The sequence below is a fragment of the Dryas octopetala genome, chromosome 2 (assembly GCF_963921425.1).
Source record: "Dryas octopetala chromosome 2, drDryOcto1.1, whole genome shotgun sequence".
NCBI classification, from domain to species: Eukaryota; Viridiplantae; Streptophyta; class Magnoliopsida; order Rosales; family Rosaceae; genus Dryas; species Dryas octopetala.
The window spans coordinates 9,808,275-9,829,517 of record NC_141367.1 but is presented as its reverse complement, the minus strand read 5'-3'; the positions used below and the strand labels follow the sequence as shown (position 1 = coordinate 9,829,517).

Genomic DNA, 21,243 nt, shown 5'->3' with positions numbered 1-21,243 from the left:
GAAATGTCCATAGTATGTGCAATAAAGTGTGTGATCAATCAAACCCGAATGAACAGAAAAAATAAGAAAATAGATCCAAAGGAAGCTAGAGAAACTCTAGATCTCGCTGATCAAATAATTGTGAACTTCTTCATAGATCTAGCCGAGTCTGAGTGAGTAATTCATACTTAAACTAAAAATAGAAACAAAAAGATGCAATAAATGTAAATGATTCAATTTCAATCTCCGATTTAATTGATGTTCAAATTTTAGGAGAGATATACATTCAATGAGGGAAATTAATACCAAACTAGAAAATAAATGCTAATAAAAGCAAACTCGAACCAATTAAATGCACAAAATTTGATTGGAGATCATCATTCTTAATAACTGAAAATTAAATGACGAACAAAATCAAAAGAGTTCAAAAAGCAAACAGAATGAAGTAATGGATCAGGCCATTGTCAGGAATATGCAAATTACAGAGAGTTTTTGTGTGTGAGTTGGAGGAGGCTTTCACTTTGACAGTAGCTTCATATTTATACCCAAATCAAGGTCCTGAAACCCTAGGCAATATGTTCTTGGATGATCCCCACGTGTAGGGTACTCCACAAGCCTGGAATTTGTACTTATCCTTCAATGACAGCTGCCATCTAGCGTTTGTCAGCTTTACAGGACACATGTCTTCACATAACTGGCCACTTCTATAACCTTCTTGACTTGGTATAGCCAAGAAAAAATTCATTCGCCAAGGCAAATCAAATTTGCTAAAGACCTGGGCCTTGCGAATTTGGGCCTTGAAACTGGGCTATTTATTCTTTTGGGCTTAATTCACCTACTAAAAACCATGGTACAAACACCCTTGAACACCTTTCTTTGGGATGAACCCAAAAATAATAATAATAACCAGTCATTAACAACATATATGATAATTGTAATAAGTAAGAATTATAGAACTCACTATTCATCAGTTGATGGACGGTAATACTTCTTGTTACTAGGTCATTAACAGTACAATTCTGCCTACTCAGTTCTGACAACTTCAGCTATCGTCTCTAGCAATTCCTGAGCTATTTTCAATTTTCCATGCTTTCGAAACGCATTTTCAAAAGCACCCCTCACATACACTGGTGGGTACAACCCCTTTTCAATCATTGATTTTAGTTTCTCGTGTGCAGTCTCTAACTGACCATCTTTACAGAGCTTGTGCAAGATCTGGTTTTCCAACTTCCCTTCCAATTTACGACACAAATCCATCTGCCCATTTTCCCTCAAAATTTTATCCACTAAACTATAAGTGTGAAAATGTGGAGAGCAGCCCAACCCCATCATTTCTGTCAATAAGCCATAAGCAGCTTCCCAATTTCTGGCTTCACCATAAGCATGGATCAACGCAGAATAGGTCAAACTATCTGCAAGGCATCTCTTTTTGTTCATTATCTTAAAGACCCTTTCAGCTTCATCCAAATTCCCTACTTTGCATAGCATGCAAATCATAGAATTATAAACAGCCAACTTTGGTTTCTTGCACTGGGAGAGCATCCTCCCAAACAAATGGATAGCTTCCTCAACACAACAGTTCTCACACAAAGCCTTCATCACAATACAGTAGCCCTCTTCCACACAACTCAGCTTCCTACCCTCGACAGCCTTTAAGACCTCAACAGCCTCTTCCATTTTTCGCAATTGACAAAGCCCTGATATAAGCCGTATTATGACAAATGTACTGGGTAATAAACCCAATTTATAAACTTCCCAAAACACTCCAACTGCAGGCTGTATAGCACCACTGTTTCCACCCACATTTGGGACCAAAATTGTAAAGGGTCTGCGGGCATTTTTCACTCTTACTTTCTCAACAGCTCCTTCTTTCGCACTCAATAAACACAACTCTCCAATAAGAACATTCACTGCAGACCGAGTAGGAACCAAACCAGTCCTACACATTTCACCAAAAACTTCAACGGCAGTCTCAAATCTACCAAATTTACATAAACCAACAAGCATATTACTATACGAATATGCATCAGGCAATTCAATTCTCCAAAAAATTGCAAGCGCAAAATCAATTAAATGCCCAGATGATTCCTTCTTACAAAGCACGTAGAGCACATTATTGTACACAAGATTATCAGGTTTACACCCAAATTTTGATTCCATTTCTTCAAACATGCAAAGGGCTTCTCTAATCCTCCCTTGCCTACCCAGAAACCTAATACAAGTGGAAACAGCCCGACAGGATACCCGACCCTTGTGCAAGGACACCGTCAATAGAAGACACTTCATATCATCAAAGAGCTTTCTCCTACCTAAGAAATCAGCCATGTACTCAACCACACAGTCATCAAACTGAAAACCCATTTGAAATCCTGCCCAAGAAAAGAACTCCAAGGTCTTACTCCTACCCAACTGCTTATAATTCATCAAAATTTGAAGCACTAGTTCAGAAGTCAACTTTTCTTTGAAACTTTTCAACGAACTATCAATACTGTCGGTTTGATGGGTATCTTTAGAAAGTAAACAACATACTGAGTTGACAACAGAAGCACTTACAGGGTCTGAAACTTGTGGAACTCTTGCGGTGAGGAAAATGGGTCTTGTTGAAGCGGTATCTTTTAGGGTTTTAGTAATGCGATTTGGGGTTGCGAAATTTGAATTGGGTTTAGACGAAAATGGAGAAAATCGGGTAAAGGGTATGAAAATTTTGAAGAGAACTGGAGAAAGAGTGTGAGCTCCATGTTTAGGTCTACTCCTAGAGAGCATTAAGATGAAGTATGAGACAGTCCAAAAGGTAATTGGGACCTGGGTATAGGAATTTACAACCGTGGGTCAGGTGACTCAGGTTGCCATTTCCATTTCCCCTACAGCAATTCAATTTGCCTTCTAGAAAAGCGTTGGTTTACGTCTTAAATGAAGCTTTTAAAGACCGAAATTGTCCTTATTATTTTCTCAAAATGACCAAGATTTTCCTTCGCGAAATCTGATCTGACAGGCACGCTCGCTCACCTCTTTTGTTACCTAAAATTAACTAGTAAAATTTCGATTTGGAGAAAATTTTTGATGCAAATTTTTTAAAAAAATTTTGATTTCAATAAAATTAGATAAAAATGACAAAAATTATTATTAAAATATGAAAATTTTGAATGAAATTTGACTATATGTTTATTTAACACATGATCTAGTACATTGATAAAAAAAAAAACATTGAATAAACCAAATTATATAGTAGGTTTTATGTGATACAAGATAAATATAATGCGCGTTGGAAGAAAATACTGTTAAAAAAATGGGTCACTAATTAATAATTATATAAATAACACCTTAAATTTATTTATATTACAATATTAAATTATGAATTAAATAAGTATTCAATAAGATAAATAAAAATGTAAATAATTATAAACCCTCTAGTCAAAGAAAAAATCTCTTATAAACCCCACCCAAAATCTACCTCTCTCATAACCCTCAATCTTACACTTAATATTTTCCTAAACCCCCTAGTCAACTAATACTGAGCCAAGTTTGACACCCCATCTTTTAATTTTCCAGTTTTACCCATTTTATTTATTTTTAATTTTCATAAAATTTTAATTATGGTTTTTTTAATTCCAGTCTCTATGTTTTACCCCATCATGTTTTTTTAATTTCCCATCTCTATTTTTGCTCTCTCTCTCTCTCTCTCTCTCTCTCTCTCTCTCTCTCTCTCTCTCTCTCTCTCTCTCTCTCTCTCTCCCTCTCTTCCCGTCAGAGTCGTCAGCGCGTGCACCGCCATCCAGCGACGGTTTTCAGCCAGACTGGTCCCACCATGCTTGCCTCTCTTCTCGCTTCCTCCCCTTGCCCTCCACTTTCCACGAAACCCAACAACAGCAGTGGATCAACCCAGGTAGACCCAAGATCCTCTGCCCGCGATCTCCATTTTCCGGCAGCATCGCAGTCTAACTCTGGCACCAATAGCTTCATTTCCTCACGACGAACACGGTGGTACCACACTGATCATCCAACCGACCCTCGACGGCGATGAAACGATGCCAAACAGCAGCGAAGCCTCTGCCGACGATCTTCCTTTTCCGGCAGCGTCGCAACCTAGCTCTGCCACTAATAGCTTCCTCTCTTCATGTTGAGTCTCTCCATGCCATTTCCTCACTCCGACCACCACTGGGCACGGCTTTTGCGAAGCTACAAAGCTGCGACTTCTCTGCCCATTATCTGGCGACTCCGGCGGCTGTTGGCCTCGACAAAGGTATGAAATCAAATCTCCTTTGCATTATATTGCTATTAGTTGTGTTTAATTGAATTGGTTTTTGAAGAAATTGAAATCCCTAATTTTGAACCCACGGGCATTGCAGACAATTGAAAGAGTTGCCAAGCTCCAGTTGCAGTTACTCCGAATTTGATGGTTTGGGTGAAGGTGTAACTGTTTAAGTGAAGGTGTAATTGCTTTTTAGTCAAGGTGAAATTGTTTCATCACTTAATTCAATTTCAGTAAGTGAATTCATAACTGAATTCTTAAATTTAGTGTAACTGAATTTCTGAAATTCAGTTTCAGTGTTTCATTTTAATTTTAGTGAAATATTGAGTTTCAGCAAAAAATTAGTTTTAGAAAAAAAAAAAATCAGTTTTACCAAAATTCAGTTATAGTGACATCAACGAGCGTCAGTGGGTCAGCGCATCTCAGCGTGCATCAGAGTGTGTTAGAAGGGTAATTTAGGATTATAAGTTATAGGGGTTTTGAGAGAGTTTCTAGATGGGTGAGGGTTTAGGAAAATTTCTTGGATGGTTAGGGGGTTTAAAATTACTCACTATAAATATAAGGGAAAAATTTACAAACAGGACACATACTTTGATGGTTGTTTCATTTTAGGACATTAATTTTGCTTTGTGTTAATGAAGGACACATACTTTCATTTTGTGTTAATTAAGGACCATGTTTTTTTTCAGTTTTTATCTCAACTTTGATTCGACGTTTGACCCATCAAAACTTCACCAAATTCAGAAAAATTATACTGGGTTTAAAAATATGCATCTCCTCTTTACAACCATATAAAGATTATCCAAATCGGATCTCTACAACTCCAGATAATCGGCCCTAAAGTAGGGTACCCGAAATTGTTTGATTTTCCAAATTTTTTTTTTTCCAGAGGTCCGATTGGATAGTTTCGGGTACCCTAATTTTGGGCCAATTATCTGGAGTTGTAGATGTCCGATTTAAGTGATGTTTACATGGTTGTAAAGAGGAGATGCATAGCTTTAAACCAAGTATAAGTTTGCTAAATTTGGTAGAGTTTTGATGGGTCCAATATTGAGCCAAAGTTGAGATAAAACAGGGTCCTTAATTGACACAAAATAAAAGTATGTGTCCTTCATTAACACGAATAAAAATTAATGTCCTGAAATGAAACAGTCATCAAAGTATGTGTCCTGTTTGTAAATTTTTCCCTAAATATAATGTGTGTTAGAAGTAAATACTGTTAAATAAAAATAGTTCACTAATTAACAATTACATAAAAATAACTTCTTTTTAAGAGATATTTAATCATTATGAATTCAATTGTCCTTAAAACATATGTGGACAAATAAGAAAATGACATATATTGTTATTTTATAAACCCTTTAACCCAATAACCAAACACAATCCAAATAGATTGTGAGATCCCAGAAAGTTGGTTTATAATTTATTTTGGAGTAAATAGTGATTTATTGATAATTATTTTGTTAATTTGGAAATATTAGAATTTTTCTAAGGACTTTTGGAATGCAATAAATGAATTTGAAGTCATAGAAAAATAAGATTTATCGAGATGAGCTCACGAGATTTTACATAATGTTTTTTGGACCTCGAAGTTAACTTTGGTGAGTTATTTGGATTTTAAGTGATTTCGACCTAAACAGTTTTAAGTGATACCAAATTACCAATCAACCCTAAACTTTTTTTTTCTCTTTTTTCCTTTTCTTTTCTTTTCTTTTCTTTTCTTTTCTTTCCTTTCTTTTCCTCACGTGACTCTCTCTTCTTTCTTCTCATTTCTCTCTCCCAGTCCACCCCGCTATCACGAATACTTAATTACATAATCTGATCTTTGCTTCCAAGCACATCTCTTCTCTCTCCTCCCTCTTCCTCCTTTCTCCTTCTTCCTCTCTTCCTCCTTTCCCTCCCCAATCTTTTCTCCCTCCCAGATTTCTTTTCTCTGCTCTCTCTTCCTCTGACTTTCTCTGTGATCTGCCGCGGGTGCCGCCCTCTGGCGACGGCTAGCGATGAGGTCGACTCGCCTCTTCCTCCCCTCTCTCCTTCTGGTCTCCACTTCTCGCCAAAAATTTCACGAAATTTTGAGGTTTTCGGGAAATTTTCTGAAATACAAACGAAAATTGTTTGGTATTTTGATAAAATCTCCCTCTCCCCAAAAAAGAAATTTCACCGAATTTTTGAAATTTTCCTCCTTGCCTAAAACTATTGGTATAATCACCCTCACTCATTTCGTCTTTTCTCTCACTCTCTCCAAAACTTCCATCGAGCATTTTATGTTCAGACTTAAAAGATCAGAATACTGAAACCAAAGGGTCTTTTACAAGTCACATGCAAGGCACATGTGAGTAGTTTGATGGTTACCTACATAGCCTGTCCAAAGAAAAAAGGGCAGTTTTCCTATAAGGGCTGTAACCTATTTTTTGTTAACAATCAAAGCATTCTTCTTGTGTAAAGACCATTATGGGCAAAGGCTTATAAAGTAGTCAAACTACTTAAATGCACTTGTCTTTTTTCTGAAATTGGAAAGTTTGGATGTATACAATTGTTTTGGACAGTGAGCTGATTCTTGTTGAAATTGAGATTATCATATTACTAAGAGTAAATCATGACTAGGCTTCCATCATATTGTTGATGTTGTGGAGCTCTTCATCTGTGAGATTATTCCATAATTGAGCGTCACCTTCTTTTGCTTGCTCTATGTTTTCTAATATTTCTTTTATTTTTTTCAAAAGTATCTCTAGTTTCTTCTCTCATGTGGAATACAAGTCCAAAGGGACTTGTGAGAATCTTCTCCTTATTGTAGAAACTTGTGCTATCATCTTCTCATATTAATTTTAGCTGAGGGCGAGTGTCATCAAATTTATCAAAGTCACATATCATGCCACCTCTATGTCTCTTTATGTGCTCTATATTTGGTGTCCATTTGTAACCTTCTATTGGAGAATAAAATATTTGCATGCCTTCATCAAAGGCTGCTAGATGGTATGCTTAATTGATTGTGAACATGGTCAAGAAACCATTTTGGTGGAATGCTGATGAAGGAGATGCTAACATTAGGTCATCTGTCTAGATGTACATCTAAAAAGTATTGAAACTTTGGAGAGAACTGTTGAAGATTATCTTGTCTTCAAATAAATAATTGGCTAAGATAACCAAAATTAATTAATAACTGAGGAGTAACTCTGACTACTTTCTGCTTTTCTTTGTGCTTGTAACTAAAATGTCAAGGCTCATAATCTTGTAAATTAATACGAGTCAATGCTATGCTGATATAGGGATGACTGCAATCACAAAATTTCGGCTTTATACAGAAACAAGGCGGAAATATCTGTGTGATAATATTCATGCCTAGTTTTAGATATGTGATTGTCTGGTACAGTGATTTCTGTAATTCTAGATGTAGGGTTGTTGCTGTTTCTGAGGTTCTCTAATATCTTTTGTTGGAGATGGAAAGAAAGTTGTCTGAATCTTGCTCTAAGTGATGTGTAATCGTCACCTGTTATTTTTAATACTAGATCATTAGCCTTTTCTAATACTTGTTCATTGGTTATCTGAGTATTCTCAGAAACCTACTGAATTACTCTACTAGTACTGGGTTCAATAGCCTCTTGTGGTCTAACAAATAGATGTTGTAAATGCTGAGATACTAAGTCTTGATGTTTTAAATTTAAAATATCAAAATGCTTTATTAAAACATTATGATCATTATTAAGTGCTTCAAAATGGTTTTGTTATTTTTTCAAATAAAAAATGTAACTTGAAAACTCTTGCTTAAGTGCTCTAATAAACTTTTCATGTGCATTTTTCAAAAATCGTTCTCTAGGTTTTGCACTCCAAAAATTATCTAATAAAACAAGCTGTTTTTTTTTTTTTTTAAGTTCACTTTGAGTTCTAAAATAGTAAAAAGGGTTTTGTACAACCTGGACTTTAATACCATTAAAATAATAAGTATGTATAATTGTTCTGTTATTGCTAGGTGGTAGTGGTGCATGTGGTATTCCACTTGCTTCTACATTACTATATAGTGGTGCTTGTGGCATTCTTCTAACTCTACTAAAATTGCTATTAGTGCTACTTACTTGCATATTATTTCTATTTTCATGTGTTCTGCTAGAAGATACTCCAAAGAAATCATACATGTCATTATATGATGCAAGAAAGAATATCGGCAATGTATTATTTGAACCTTTGATATGTTCAAATATTGGTTTAAATCCTCTACCTGTAATAGTATCAACAAATAAAACCCATATTCGGGTTGCTTGTTTAATTGTTAGTCTTAATTTTATTATAATGAGAAACAATATTCTGACAATCAGTTCTAAATGTAAATACTTCATTATGTAAAAATAAAGAAAATGATCCAATTGAATTGATCATTCCTAATATTTTTAAGTCAGTTGCTGGTAATCTAGCTTGTTGTTCTCCAAATTTACCTGAAGCATATCTACAAATTTGTTCTTTAGAATTTGGGGAGGCCTTGTTATTCTTTTGATATAATATTCATGTTCATCCTATAGTTAAGGCATATGTTTCAACTATTTTATAACTATTTTATAAAAGCAATGCTAAAAGCTGTAATTTTGTTATTTCATTTTTAATTTCTTGTACTAATTTAATATCTTGACTATTAAACTACCTTTGTCTAGTTTTACTTGTTTTACTATGAAGTACATTTATTTTTCTACTTAAGTTAGGAATATAATTTCTAACATTTTTAATAATCCTAAAAATGCTTGTAACTGTTTCATATCTTCTATTTTATCTGAAAATTCTAACAGTTTCTTAACTATATGTTCTTGTAATTATTGTTCTAGTAATTGGATTGTTCCTGATTTAATATACATTCCCAAAAATTCTATATCTTGTTTTCTAATTCAATTTTGTTTTACTAATAATAATGTCATTATCAATAAATTCTTGTAAAATAATTTCAAAATGATTTCTATGTTCATTTTTGTTTTTACTATGTATTAGTGAAAGTTTGTATTAGGTGATTTATCCACTTAATAAACTTGATTAAATTCACTGTCAGTGATCGGACCCAATTTTTGTTTTATATGATCATTCATGAACTAGTCAAACCGACATAACTCTGACGATGCAGTAACTAAAATCTGAAACTTCAGATTGACTTGTAAAACCAAAGCAACTTCAGTAAATATCACAAGTCAGAACACACCAAGGAATTGAGCACACCAAGGAATTGAGTGACAACCTACGCACTCAAAGGATCCATCAATGTAGGCATCCCAGTGCTATCAACAACTAAAGTGGTGTGTGGGCAGATTTGTCAAACTTTCATTTAGCATTCATGGTTTAAGTTAACATGCTAAAGTGAAGTGTGTGATCTTGTGAAGTTATTTCCAGATTAATAATCAGCAACACATAAAAAACAAACCACAAACAAGGCACAAGATTGTTCACCCAGAAAACCACTAACGGTTAAAAACTGGGGGTCTTTTCCAGCTGACCAAGAAATTCAATATCAAGGGTTTCAATACAAGCAATCACACAACAAGCTCAAACACTCTAGTCCTAGTACTAAGTGGCAGCTGCTTACCATTGTGCATCCTTATGCAAACACCTTGAAGCTAGCAATCAATCTTCATGTCGTTGGCAGCTCCTCCTTAGGCTCTTCAACACACGGCACCGATTGCTCCCAAGCAAGTGGATTCAATGATATGGATGAGAAATGATGTGCAAATCTGGATTCTCTAAAAATCAACCTTCTCAAGCAAGAGACATGAAAAGGCTAATGGAGAATCCTTAAACTAAAGATCTAAATGAATGTGTTTATGAATATGTGAAAAGATTTTAAACAACACTCCAACCCATTCAGATTTTAGATGAATAACAAGTTAAGAAAATCATTTAGCTTTTGGAAATCAATAGCATTTTCTTACTTGATAAAGGATGAGTACTCACCCAAAATACCCAAGCATCAACACAGGAAAATGCCCACTAAAATTATGCTCATCAACCCCCTCAAAAAAAGTCTGAACCGATACCACATATACCCGTACACCAACACACGCCATTCCCATGTTTTCCCGAGCCACATGGAAGCCAATCAATGGCTGTCCACAAGAGACGAATAAATAACATATTATTTTTGTCCTAGAGAGGTATCCTAGTATTGCTAAGGATAGGAATGAGGAGCTGTAAAATCAAATATTGTTTTATTTTGCAAAAATCAGAAATGGAGAAGATAATGAATAGTGCTGAGGTGTGTGTGAGTGAGTGGCGTGAAAGGATGAGATGCAATCAGATCTGATTCAGTGAAAGAAAGCAAGTCATGTGCTGTGCGCATTCATGTTTAGAACAACATAAAATGGGCTTTCAATGAAATAGGCTTTAATAAGCAAAACCTGAAATGGCCCCACTGCAGTGACTGTCACATAAGTGTACGTGAAAAACATTGTTCTTTATGTTCAATGAATGACTAGTCAAATAGACAAAAAACTGTTATTTTCATGAAATGAATAAAGTGCAGTATACCTTGAGTCTTTATTCATTCTTAAATTCTTCAATACAACTGATCTTGTCCTTAATCTAGCCTAGAGCTTGTGAGTGATTAAATAAAATTAAATACAATGATTTTGACAAGGAAAAAAGCCAATATATCAAATCCTAGAAACTAACAATCTCTCCCTTTGGCTTTCCTTGACAAAACATCAACCCATTCACCTCACAAGACTCTCAACACATCGCCCAACACTATGTTATAATGTACCTGCAAGAAGAAATACTTGCACAACACAGAATATGATAGTACAACAACCAATGCAGTTTAAACACAGCAAGCAATGTAGATTAAACAAATACTTTCTTCCCCTTTTTGTCATGGAAAGACAAAAGTACATAAAAAAATAGGAGGGAAGTTCAAGAGTACAGAAAGTTGGAGAAATATTCAAGAAAAAAATACATGCTTAAAGAGTAACTTTCACAAAAGACTAACTCCCCCTAAGTTCTAACTCCTTCTAAGACTGATAACCGACAGCAGTAGCAACATCTCTATACCGGGCTTGCATGGCAAGTTCAAAGTCATCCACAGGCTGAAGAGCGGCTGAACATGCTGCCACTGGAGAACCTGAGGGGTCCATCTCTGGAGCATCAACTGAATGATTAGGAATGTCATCATGTGGATCAACATCCTCAGTATGGAGCCCAACGGAATAAGGAATAATGGCAAAGGCAGCAAAATGTGCCGTATGAGCTGCTAGTTGGGCCATGAGATCCGCAATGATAGTCGATTGACCTTTGACCTTTGCAAGAAGGGCAGCGTTTGCTTGTTCAAGCGAAGAAGCCTGATCACCTCGCTTTTTGCGAGCAAAAGTTTCACTGACCTTCATGACTGTCTTCGTATAGTCAGCCATAGGCTCGGCAAATGTATCCAGGCCAGGCATAGAGGAGACACCACTGCGGGCACAAAGGAGGTGGATAAGGAGAGGGAAAATGAGAGCACCCTTGTGGTCACGACCACTACCGATTGTCTTGGTCTGAATGTGTTCATAAATAAGGAAGCCTAAGGGAACATGATCCTTATTCAAAAAAGACATCATCACTTGAATTTGCTCCTCAGACAGATGCGAGTTGTAGGAGGTAGGGATAATATTGTGATGCACAAAATCCCACAAAAACCTGTGGAAAGGTTTGAATTCGGACTTCTCTAGTAACACACCATCCTTTAAAGAGGTAGCAGGGTTAACATAGGCCACGGCCTGGAAGTGAGCAGCAGTATATGACCTAAAACGTTCTAAATATTGCAGATAATCAGAGTAGGTAGACTGTTTTAACCCAAGGACCTGACATATCTCACTAGGCCGAAAATACACATCACAGTTGCGCACATAGACATTAAAACTTGTTCAAGCAATGCAGCTTGAGAAATTTGCATAAAATTCCTGGACTATGGTGAGGTTGTAGGAAGGGACTATGTGAAGGTCATTCAAGGTAGAGACTTGATAGTCACAGAGGAAGGAGAAGTGATTTAATTCCTAATTAATATGATAGAAGTGCTTGTTTCCTTTGAATGTTTGTCTCGGATTCAAAGTGAATTTTAATTGTTTTAGATGTTTTGATTTGTGTTCTTGGCTATCATGCTTGATTTGAATTAGGTAATTAACTTTTAAATGAAAGTATAATTTGTTTGGTTAATTGTTTATTAGCTATAGAAAGAGGTAAATAGGTTGCTTTTGAAACTGAGAATAATTTCAACTTGGAATGCATGTTGATGACTTCAATTTGCCTAATTAGGATAGAAGATGCTAACCTATTTGTTCTAGGATTAGACAAGTGGACTTATTTGAATTTATATGAGAATTGAATCACTAGGGCTGCCTGTTTAGTTTTAAAGAAACTAGCCTAGGATTTAAAGTTCTAATTTGACTTAGATTGGTTTATTTTGGAAAGTAATCAATTACTTGCTATTTTAATGTGGCTTTGAGAATGTACTAAATCATCTAGACTTAAACTAATAAGGCTTACATAATTGGTGGTACCTGAAAAATATTAAGAATTGATTTTCACCTTGTTGTTAAACTTGAAGGTTCTAGGGTTCAAGAACTAGATAAAAGGGTAAAAGAGGATTGAACTAATAAGAAGTGTATGTTTATTTGGCCTTGTTATTGGTTTCAGATCTAAAGTTTTTAAAACATAAACTTGGTTGTTTATTTAATTGCTCTTATTGTTTTATACTTGTTGTGTTATAAAGAATGTTATATGATTAAATAAAGGAATGAATTGATTATATAATTGGATTGTCATTTCATAATTATATAGCATCATATATATATATATATATAAAGCATTGAGGGTAACCATGCTTTTCATGGGGGCTACCCAAGGCATACATTAGCATTCATATTTATTGAATTAAGAATGTTTACACTAATGTGGTTTAAGTGTTTGGACTTCTTAATTAGAGATGAAGGGGTACAGTTCTTACTCTATCCTTGGGTTCAATTCCCTAAATGGTATGCATACAAGTGTCTTCTAGAGTTGGTTATGAAAAATTAAGAATATGTTAGAGGGGAAGTAGATGGTTTTTATTTACATCAATGAAAGGATATCTCACTATCTACATCTTAGTTTTTAGTAAGATATGAGAGATAAAGGTAATTAATTTTACAAATTAGGAGATAAGTCCACTGTCTACAAATTTTGATAGGTTTGCACTTTCATGGAGAAAAAGGTACGCTTAATTGCATTGTTATTTAATTAAATATGCATTTCCATTTCATGAGATTAATCATGTTGGATATATTAAAAATGAATGCATCATGGTTTAACCATACCCAACCTAAGAAAGCATAGTATTATTTATGAAATTATAGCTATGACTTGATGTATGTGTAATTGTGTTTTTGAGCATTGAAATTGATTATACTTATGCTTGTATAATTGTGGTTTCGATATTTGAAAATGGAAATGTTTATTTTTCAAAGAAAGAATGATTTGATTTCCTTTTTTAAAATATTAAATAGGTTGTCATCAAGGAATAAAATTTCGGGTTTCGAGGAAATTTCGATGGAAATTTCGATGAAAATTTCGACGGAAATTTCGAAGATTTTTAAATTTCGACAAAAATTTGACGGAAATGATGGAAATTGATATCAAAATACGGAAATTTTGAATGAAACTTTACCATATATTTATTTATCATATTAACTACTAAATTGATAAAAAATATTGAATAAACCAAATTATATAGTAGGTTTCATGTGATATAAGATAAATATAATGCACGCTGGAGACAAATACTGTTAAATAAAATTAGTATATTATCTATACTCTATAATATATACACTAAACCATATATATTTTATAATCTATATTCTATATTGTTTAGGGTATGGTATATGATACTAGGGTTTAAGCCCTTTAGGGTACTTTAAATTATTTTTTATATAAAAATATATTATACTTTACTAGTTTAGGGTTTAAAAATAATTAAACGAAACTCCAAAACGCGCAAACGAAACTCCAAACTATTTTTTTTCTTCACAATTAACCCAAAGGCCCCAAACCCCAAACAACCCTAAACCTTTTAATTTTTTTTTCTTTTTTTTTCTTTTTTTTTTCTTTTTTTTTTCTTCTTTTTCTTTCCTTCCTTTTCTTTTTTTTCTTTTCTTTTTTTTTTTTCTTCTTTTTCTTTCCTTCCTTTCCCTTTCCTTTCTTTTCCCCCGAGGCTCCACTGCTCTAGCAACTCCCCTCTGTTTTTTTTCATTTCCTTTCTCTCTCTCTCTCTCTCTCTCTCTCTCTACATCTCCCCCCGCCGTCGCCCCTCTGCCGTCGCCCTGCCCTCGCCCCGTCGCCCGCGTCGCCTCTCTCCCTCGATCTCCCCCTGCCGCCACCCCTCTTTCTCCCTCGATCTCCCCCTGCCACCTCTCCATTTTTCTGCAAAAACCCAGCTCCAAAGCCAGATCTCAAATTCTCACCGTCGAAAATTTCGCCGAAATTTCGACAATTTCGACGAAATCATCCCGAAATTTTAGCAAATATGGGTTTCGATTTCGACACCCCCAAAAATCGAAATTTTCGGCGAAATTTCGCCGAAAACTTCGAAATTTAACACCCTGGTTGTCATTTATTCTTTAAATTATTTGTTTGAGCTTAGGCCATTTCGGCATGGGTATGAGCCATGGTTATAACTTACTTGTTATTGAATTGATTTTATTGAAATGATTGAGTTTTGTTGGACTAGTTGAGTGTGTGATCAGCTGTTTTGGTGATGTTCATCCCTACACAGTTTGTTAAGTTGCAGGAAACCTCTAGGACAAAGAATGGTTAGCTTCTAAGACATTTCGGATAACGAGGGATGAAAGTTTGAAAGTAGAGAGAATTCACCAAGGAATATACCAACACCACCTACATCTGAATACTCAAGTAATAAGGAAAATGACCCAATCATGGATGAGTTTGTTACTATCCCTTTTTATTATTATCTTTCTATATTTTAGTTGAGAAATCTGTAGAATTGATTATTGAAGGATTAGTGTGGCTCAATTACTTACCTATTATTTGATACTTCTATAGGTTGATTTGTTTACACCAAAATTAGGATTTAAATTAAAGTTTTCACTTTCAATTAGATTTCAATTTCTTATTTGATGTTTTGTTTAAACAAAGGGTTTGTATTTATTTTTGAAAATTGATTTATCTTGAATGATAAATAACTAAAAGGTCACCATTTTATAAAGCTCCTATTTCGGCACACTCTGTTATTTGATATGAAAAATACAAAAAAATTCCCACAGTTTTGGAGTTAGTTTGTTTTGATTTAAAGCTTTACATTGATCTTCGATTTTGGCATGTTTTTACTTAGGTCTAGTGAGAGTATGTTAAGGTTGAAGACCAATGTGGCGCTGACATATGCCCAAAGTGCTAGACCCCATTTTGGGGTGTAATATATGATAATAGTAGTATATAACTATAGGGTATAGAGAATACTAGTATAGGGTATATGGTATAAGGTATAGGGTTTATGATATAAAGTTTAAGAAATAATATAGGGTTTAAGGTTTATGATATTTTTAATTAGTTTTTATATAAAATCTAATGTAAATTATAACATTGATTCTTATATGTTCATTATAGTTGGTATTATAGTATAGTATGCTATTAAAAACTAGGGAAAATTTGAAGAAAATGACTCCAACTTGTGTGTTGAAGCCAGATCAGGACTCCTCCTTCAAAAGTGCATCCATTAGGACTAAAAATTTACTTAAGGGTCAAATAAGGATTTTCCATCAATTTAATGCAAACGACCGTGAAAAAAAGACCACGTGCCTAGCATGTGACATCTTTAATGGGCAAATTCGACATTTCACCCCAGTATTTAATTCAAATAAAATCAAAATGAATAAAAAGATTATCCAACAACTGCCCATTTAAAAATAAGACGTTTGGTCTTTCAAAAACCAATGAAAACATTTGGACATTGAAAAAAAGACAGAAAGAATTGAGCGCAAGGATTTTTAGGGTTTTCTTGTTCCAGCCTTTGGCAAATTATGCCTTTCACTTTCAGAGATCGTGTGATTTCAGGAAATCTTCTTCACTTTTGACCGTGATGGATGACTTGTCGAGCTTTTTCAGAAAGGATGGAGATCCTCCAAACTACAGTATATGGTCCTTCGATGTTTTTTATTCTTCTTTTGGGTGTTTCGATGATGGGTGTTTTCAGTCATTCGAGTTTTTTATTCTTCTGTCTCTTTAGTGGCAAAAATTCCATTTCTTTATGAGTGGCATTGATTTTTTTATTACCCATGTGCATGTGACTGCGATTCTGTAGGTGTGGTTTGGCTTTTAGTGCTTTAATAGTAGACATGTGGTAGATGGGACCAATGAATTATATAAATTTGATGTAAGTTGTTGTGTAGATAAGGGGATTCTAGTGCATTTACTGTATCTCTGTACTTGGATGCAGACAATCGTTTGAATAGCTAACTTTTTAGTTAATTAGTAGTTAACTAAATAATTGGTAGTTAATTAGAAAAATTATGAGGTTAGTTGATGGATTTATGATTAAACTATTCAATTAATGTAAATTATTTTTGTAACCTGGTATGTGTTGAATCAAAATGCCATAGGTTTGGTTGATATTGTTGCCAATTTTTTCTGGTTTCATATGAGAATTTTGCTTGGTACTTAAGTTGCTAAATGGAATGCAAGTACATGGCTTTTAAAAAGAGAAATGTCTATACTTGTTTAATATGACTGTTGGAGATGAAATCATTTACCTATTTAATGCACTAACTGAAATCAATGTTCACAATGCAGGTGATCCAGATCATTTTACCTTAGAGATACACCATGGTGGGAAACTAGTGGAAGAGAATAATGTTCTCACTTATCGAGGTGGCCACATTATATGGGGGGACTATTGCAACATAGACTACATGTCTCTGTTTGAGTTGGAAGGACATGCTAAGTGTATAGGATACAAAGTAAAGTCTGGTTATTATTACAGGACACAAGCTCAAGAGTGAGAACGAATCTTAAGTGATCAAGATGTGTTGCGAATGTGTAGGATTCAGACTCCCAACAGAGTGGCTTCTGTGTATTACATTCATGGTGATCGAGATTACTGAAGTTGATGCTGAGTATATTGACCTAATGTCAGATTCATAATTTAAACCAAGGAATGAGGCAAATGTGCAAGGTAGGGAACCTACTGTTAGTATGGATACAAAATTGAATGGGGAGGCAGAAGTGACAGGTGGAGAACCTACTGTTAGTGTGAATAAGGAGGCATAAGTGCATGGTGGGGGGCATGTGATAGAGTAAATAGGGAAACATAAGTCAATGGTGGGGGGGGGGCAAGGTGAGTATGCAGTACAAGATCAAGCAATTGACAAGGAATTTGTGAGGCGTGAGGGAAATGAACCAGCTGTTGAATTGAAGAAGAAGTTGGAACTGAAGAAAAGATAATTGACAATTATGAGAGTGATGATGATGATAGTGATGATCCAGATTATAATATGTAGACATTGAATATGAACAGGAAGTTGAAGACTTGAACATGGCTGATTATGTTGATTTTGAGATTGAGAGTGATGGTAAGGGTGGAGGGTTTGGAGATGTAGATTTTGAAGACATGGCCAATGAGAGTGACATATCAAGTATCCATGACACATATGATGATAATGATGATGAGCTCATTGCTAAGGATATCAGAAAGAAGAAGAACATGTCAAAGTTCTCTTACTATAGAAAGGTGATAGACCTAAAGAATCCTCATTTCAAGTTAGGGCGGTGTTATGTTAATGCAGAAGAGTTCAAAGAAGCAGTGAGAGTGTATTCCATCATTAATAGTAGGGAGATAATTTTTGCAAAGAATCACTGCATAATGATGAGAGTGAAGTGTGCATCTAGTTGCCATTTTCATCTCTATGCTTCACTGGACAGGAAGAGGAATATGTACGTTTATGGTTAGAACCCTGGTAGATGAGCATGCTTGCACTGGCCCAAGGTACAACCAGTATGCAAATGCAGTATGGATGGCAGAAGAATATGGGGATGAGTTTAGAAGCAACCCCAAATGGGATGTTAGGGCATTCCAGAAAAAAGGTGCTTAAGCAATACAACATCCAAGTCACAAGGTCTCAATGTTATAATGAAAAAAGCTGAAGGTAGCATTGAGGAGCAGTATGCAGTGCTTAGGGATTATCTGAAGACCCTTCTACACTATAATGAAAACACTATTGTTAAGGTCCAATCGGAGGTGGAATATGATGGGGCTAGGTTCAAGAGATGTTACATATGTTTTGGTGCCTCAAAACAAGGTTATCTTGAAAGGTGCAAACCTGTGGTTGGCCTAGATGGTTGTTTCATTTAAGGATCACACCAAGGACAATTGTTGAGCGCTATTGGGGTCGATGCCAACAATGGCATGTTCCCAATAGCATATTGAGTGGTTGAGATTGAAAATTATGATTCATGGAGCTGGTTTTTGGATCACCTGATTACTGATCTCAGGCTGGATAATTCACATGGTCATGTGATAATATCTTACACACAAAAGGGGCTGGTGGAGCTATTGCTGATTGTAACGCCCCGAATCTCGGGCCCATAAACAATCTGAAAACCTTGTCATTTAACCCTTTTTCAAAGAATGAGCCATGCACTTAATATAATAAATAAATACGTTAAATAAATCAGAGTGTGAGCCCAAAACATTTATGTAAAATTCACTGTATAAAATCAGTTAAATCAAATTAAAATGGATCCCACTGCCTCGTCTTCTCCTCACTGTCTCCTCAGCCTGCTTAACCTGCAAAACACCAATAACCACACTGCACCATATCCATGGTACACCGGGTCATTCAAACAAATAACCCGGTAAGCTCACTAGAGCTCGTATGAGTGAAATAACTTAAATAATAACCTCAATAATTCTTCTATTTCCATAATCAATAATAATCCACAATAAAATCCATAAATACTCAATCACATAATGATTTCATCACCAATCATCAAAGCATCAAAATAAATCATAAATCCTCGTATTCAAAACAAATTCCATCAATAAATAATAATCAATTTGGCAAATCAAATGCCTAATCGTCAACTATTAACCTCAAACTCTAATCATTCACATCCTAACTCATAACTTCAATGCATGATCAATTTATCATTGTCCATCCTCAAGATTCAAGCCTAGACTTTACCAAGTCCTAGCCAAAACCAAATTCTAGCAAACATAAGCACACAAGCACACAAAGCAACAAAATAAACTATCTAATTTCACTCACGTCGCTCTTTGAAATCCTCTAGCTTTCAAACTACTTTCAAAATCTCTTTCTTCAGATCCATTTTTCAATCCCCTCAAAACTGTAAATCGACCTCTGAAGAACAATTTATACTCCACAACCAAAACCTCACTCCACAAACTGTAAATCGCTCGCCACTTCCCGTGCAGAGCGGATCGATGCACGAGCAGGCAGGAATGTTTGCCACTTCTGGTGCAGAGCGAATCTATACACGAGCGGGCAGGAATGCTCGCCACTTCTCGTGCAGAGCGAATCAATGCACGAGCAGGCAGGATGCTCGCCACTTCTCGTGCAGAGCGGATCTATACACGAGCAGGCAGGAATTCTCACACAACCTCAATCACAACATTCTCAGAACCATCTCATAACTATCCTTGTTTCACAATGTATAAATGCCCCATGTATTTCTACTCACGATCCCTCGCTTGTTTGCCACTCATACTCACAGTCTTCTGTATAATAATTGCCTAATCCTCATTCATTTACCTCGACAATAACCATTTCTTCTCTAATCCAGCAATTATTCTCGGGCAACTCTATAATTCTTAATTAATTCCCTAGCCTCAAATCCTCATCAATTTATTCTCATGATTCAAATCCTACACTTAGCCTTCCTAACATAAAGCAACAAACACACAAAACAGATCATTCAATAACAGTACTCTACATTAAAAACCGATAAATTTCACTCACAGTTTAACCACGTAAAATGACAAAAATGTCCTTCTTGGCTCCTTTGCTCGGATCTCCAATCCGGCCGACATCGGGAATGAGATTTCCCGAGCTTGGGTACCTGTTAAGACCAGACAATCAACAAATACAATTCAGAAACACAATTGGGCCACTGACAACCGAAACGGGCGGCCACCACCACACACGGTGGCTGCCCAACCTAGAACAGCACACAAAACACACCAAAAACAACGACGGCCCTTTGAAAAGACTCCAGGACTTTCCGAAGAGGCACAACGACTGAGAAAAACCACCAAAATCGCCGCCACACAAGGCGGAGCTACAGTGGCCGTGGCTGCAAAATAGGGAAATCGAAATCGAATCACAAATGGCTCAAACTAAGTACACAGACACGAAGGAGACGTCGAGAGGAGCCAAAACGATACCTGGGTCGACGGCCAATTCTCGCCGGAAATGGCCGAAACTGGCCGGAGAAGACAATCGGACAACAATCTTCGATCCGTCGCCGTTTGAGGTCATCGGAGCATGGGGTAACCACTGGGAGACTCGCCGTGGCCTAGGAAAGAGAACCCAGGTGGTCCGGTGCCGCGATTTGGCCGGAAAATTCTAGATCGCCGACGAGAGCCTCTCTCGGTCTTCGCGTCGATTCGTCGCGATGGTGGCTCAGCTGGGTGATCGGCGGTCAGGGGGAGGAAGAGGGGAAGACAGCGAGCACGGTGGACCAAACACCCAGCCCAGCCGCCGTCGGACGCGCCGCCACTCGCCGGCAACAGGGGCGGGGAGGGTGAGGGGCGAGAGATAGACAGACGAGCGGGGAGAGAGAGAGAGAACTGACTTTTGGGGTTTTAAAACCCACCTTTGTAAAAATTACAAGTTTGCCACTCGCTTTAAAAGCCCATATCTTTCAGACCGTAGCTCCAATTGACGCGTGCCGCGCGTCTACGAACTCGTGGGTTTAAGACCTACCTAACGAGTCCAAAGTCAAAATTAAAAGCCCACTACATTTAAAAGTCAACTTTTGGGTCAAGCCCAATTTAAAACAAAAATTAAAAATTA

At 36.2% G+C, this 21,243-nt stretch overlaps 1 protein-coding gene across 1 annotated transcript; it reads right to left on the bottom strand.

Annotated features, from left to right (window-relative positions):
- Nucleotides 1-327: 327 nt before the first annotated feature.
- Nucleotides 328-2,807, bottom strand: LOC147292967 (small ribosomal subunit protein mL104 (rPPR9)-like). The gene has a single exon (XM_086233412.1). It carries the CDS (start codon nt 2,740-2,742, stop codon nt 1,003-1,005), a length of 1,740 nt encoding a protein of 579 aa, XP_086089538.1. The 5' UTR covers nt 2,743-2,807; the 3' UTR covers nt 328-1,002.
- Nucleotides 2,808-21,243: the final 18,436 nt, after the last annotated feature.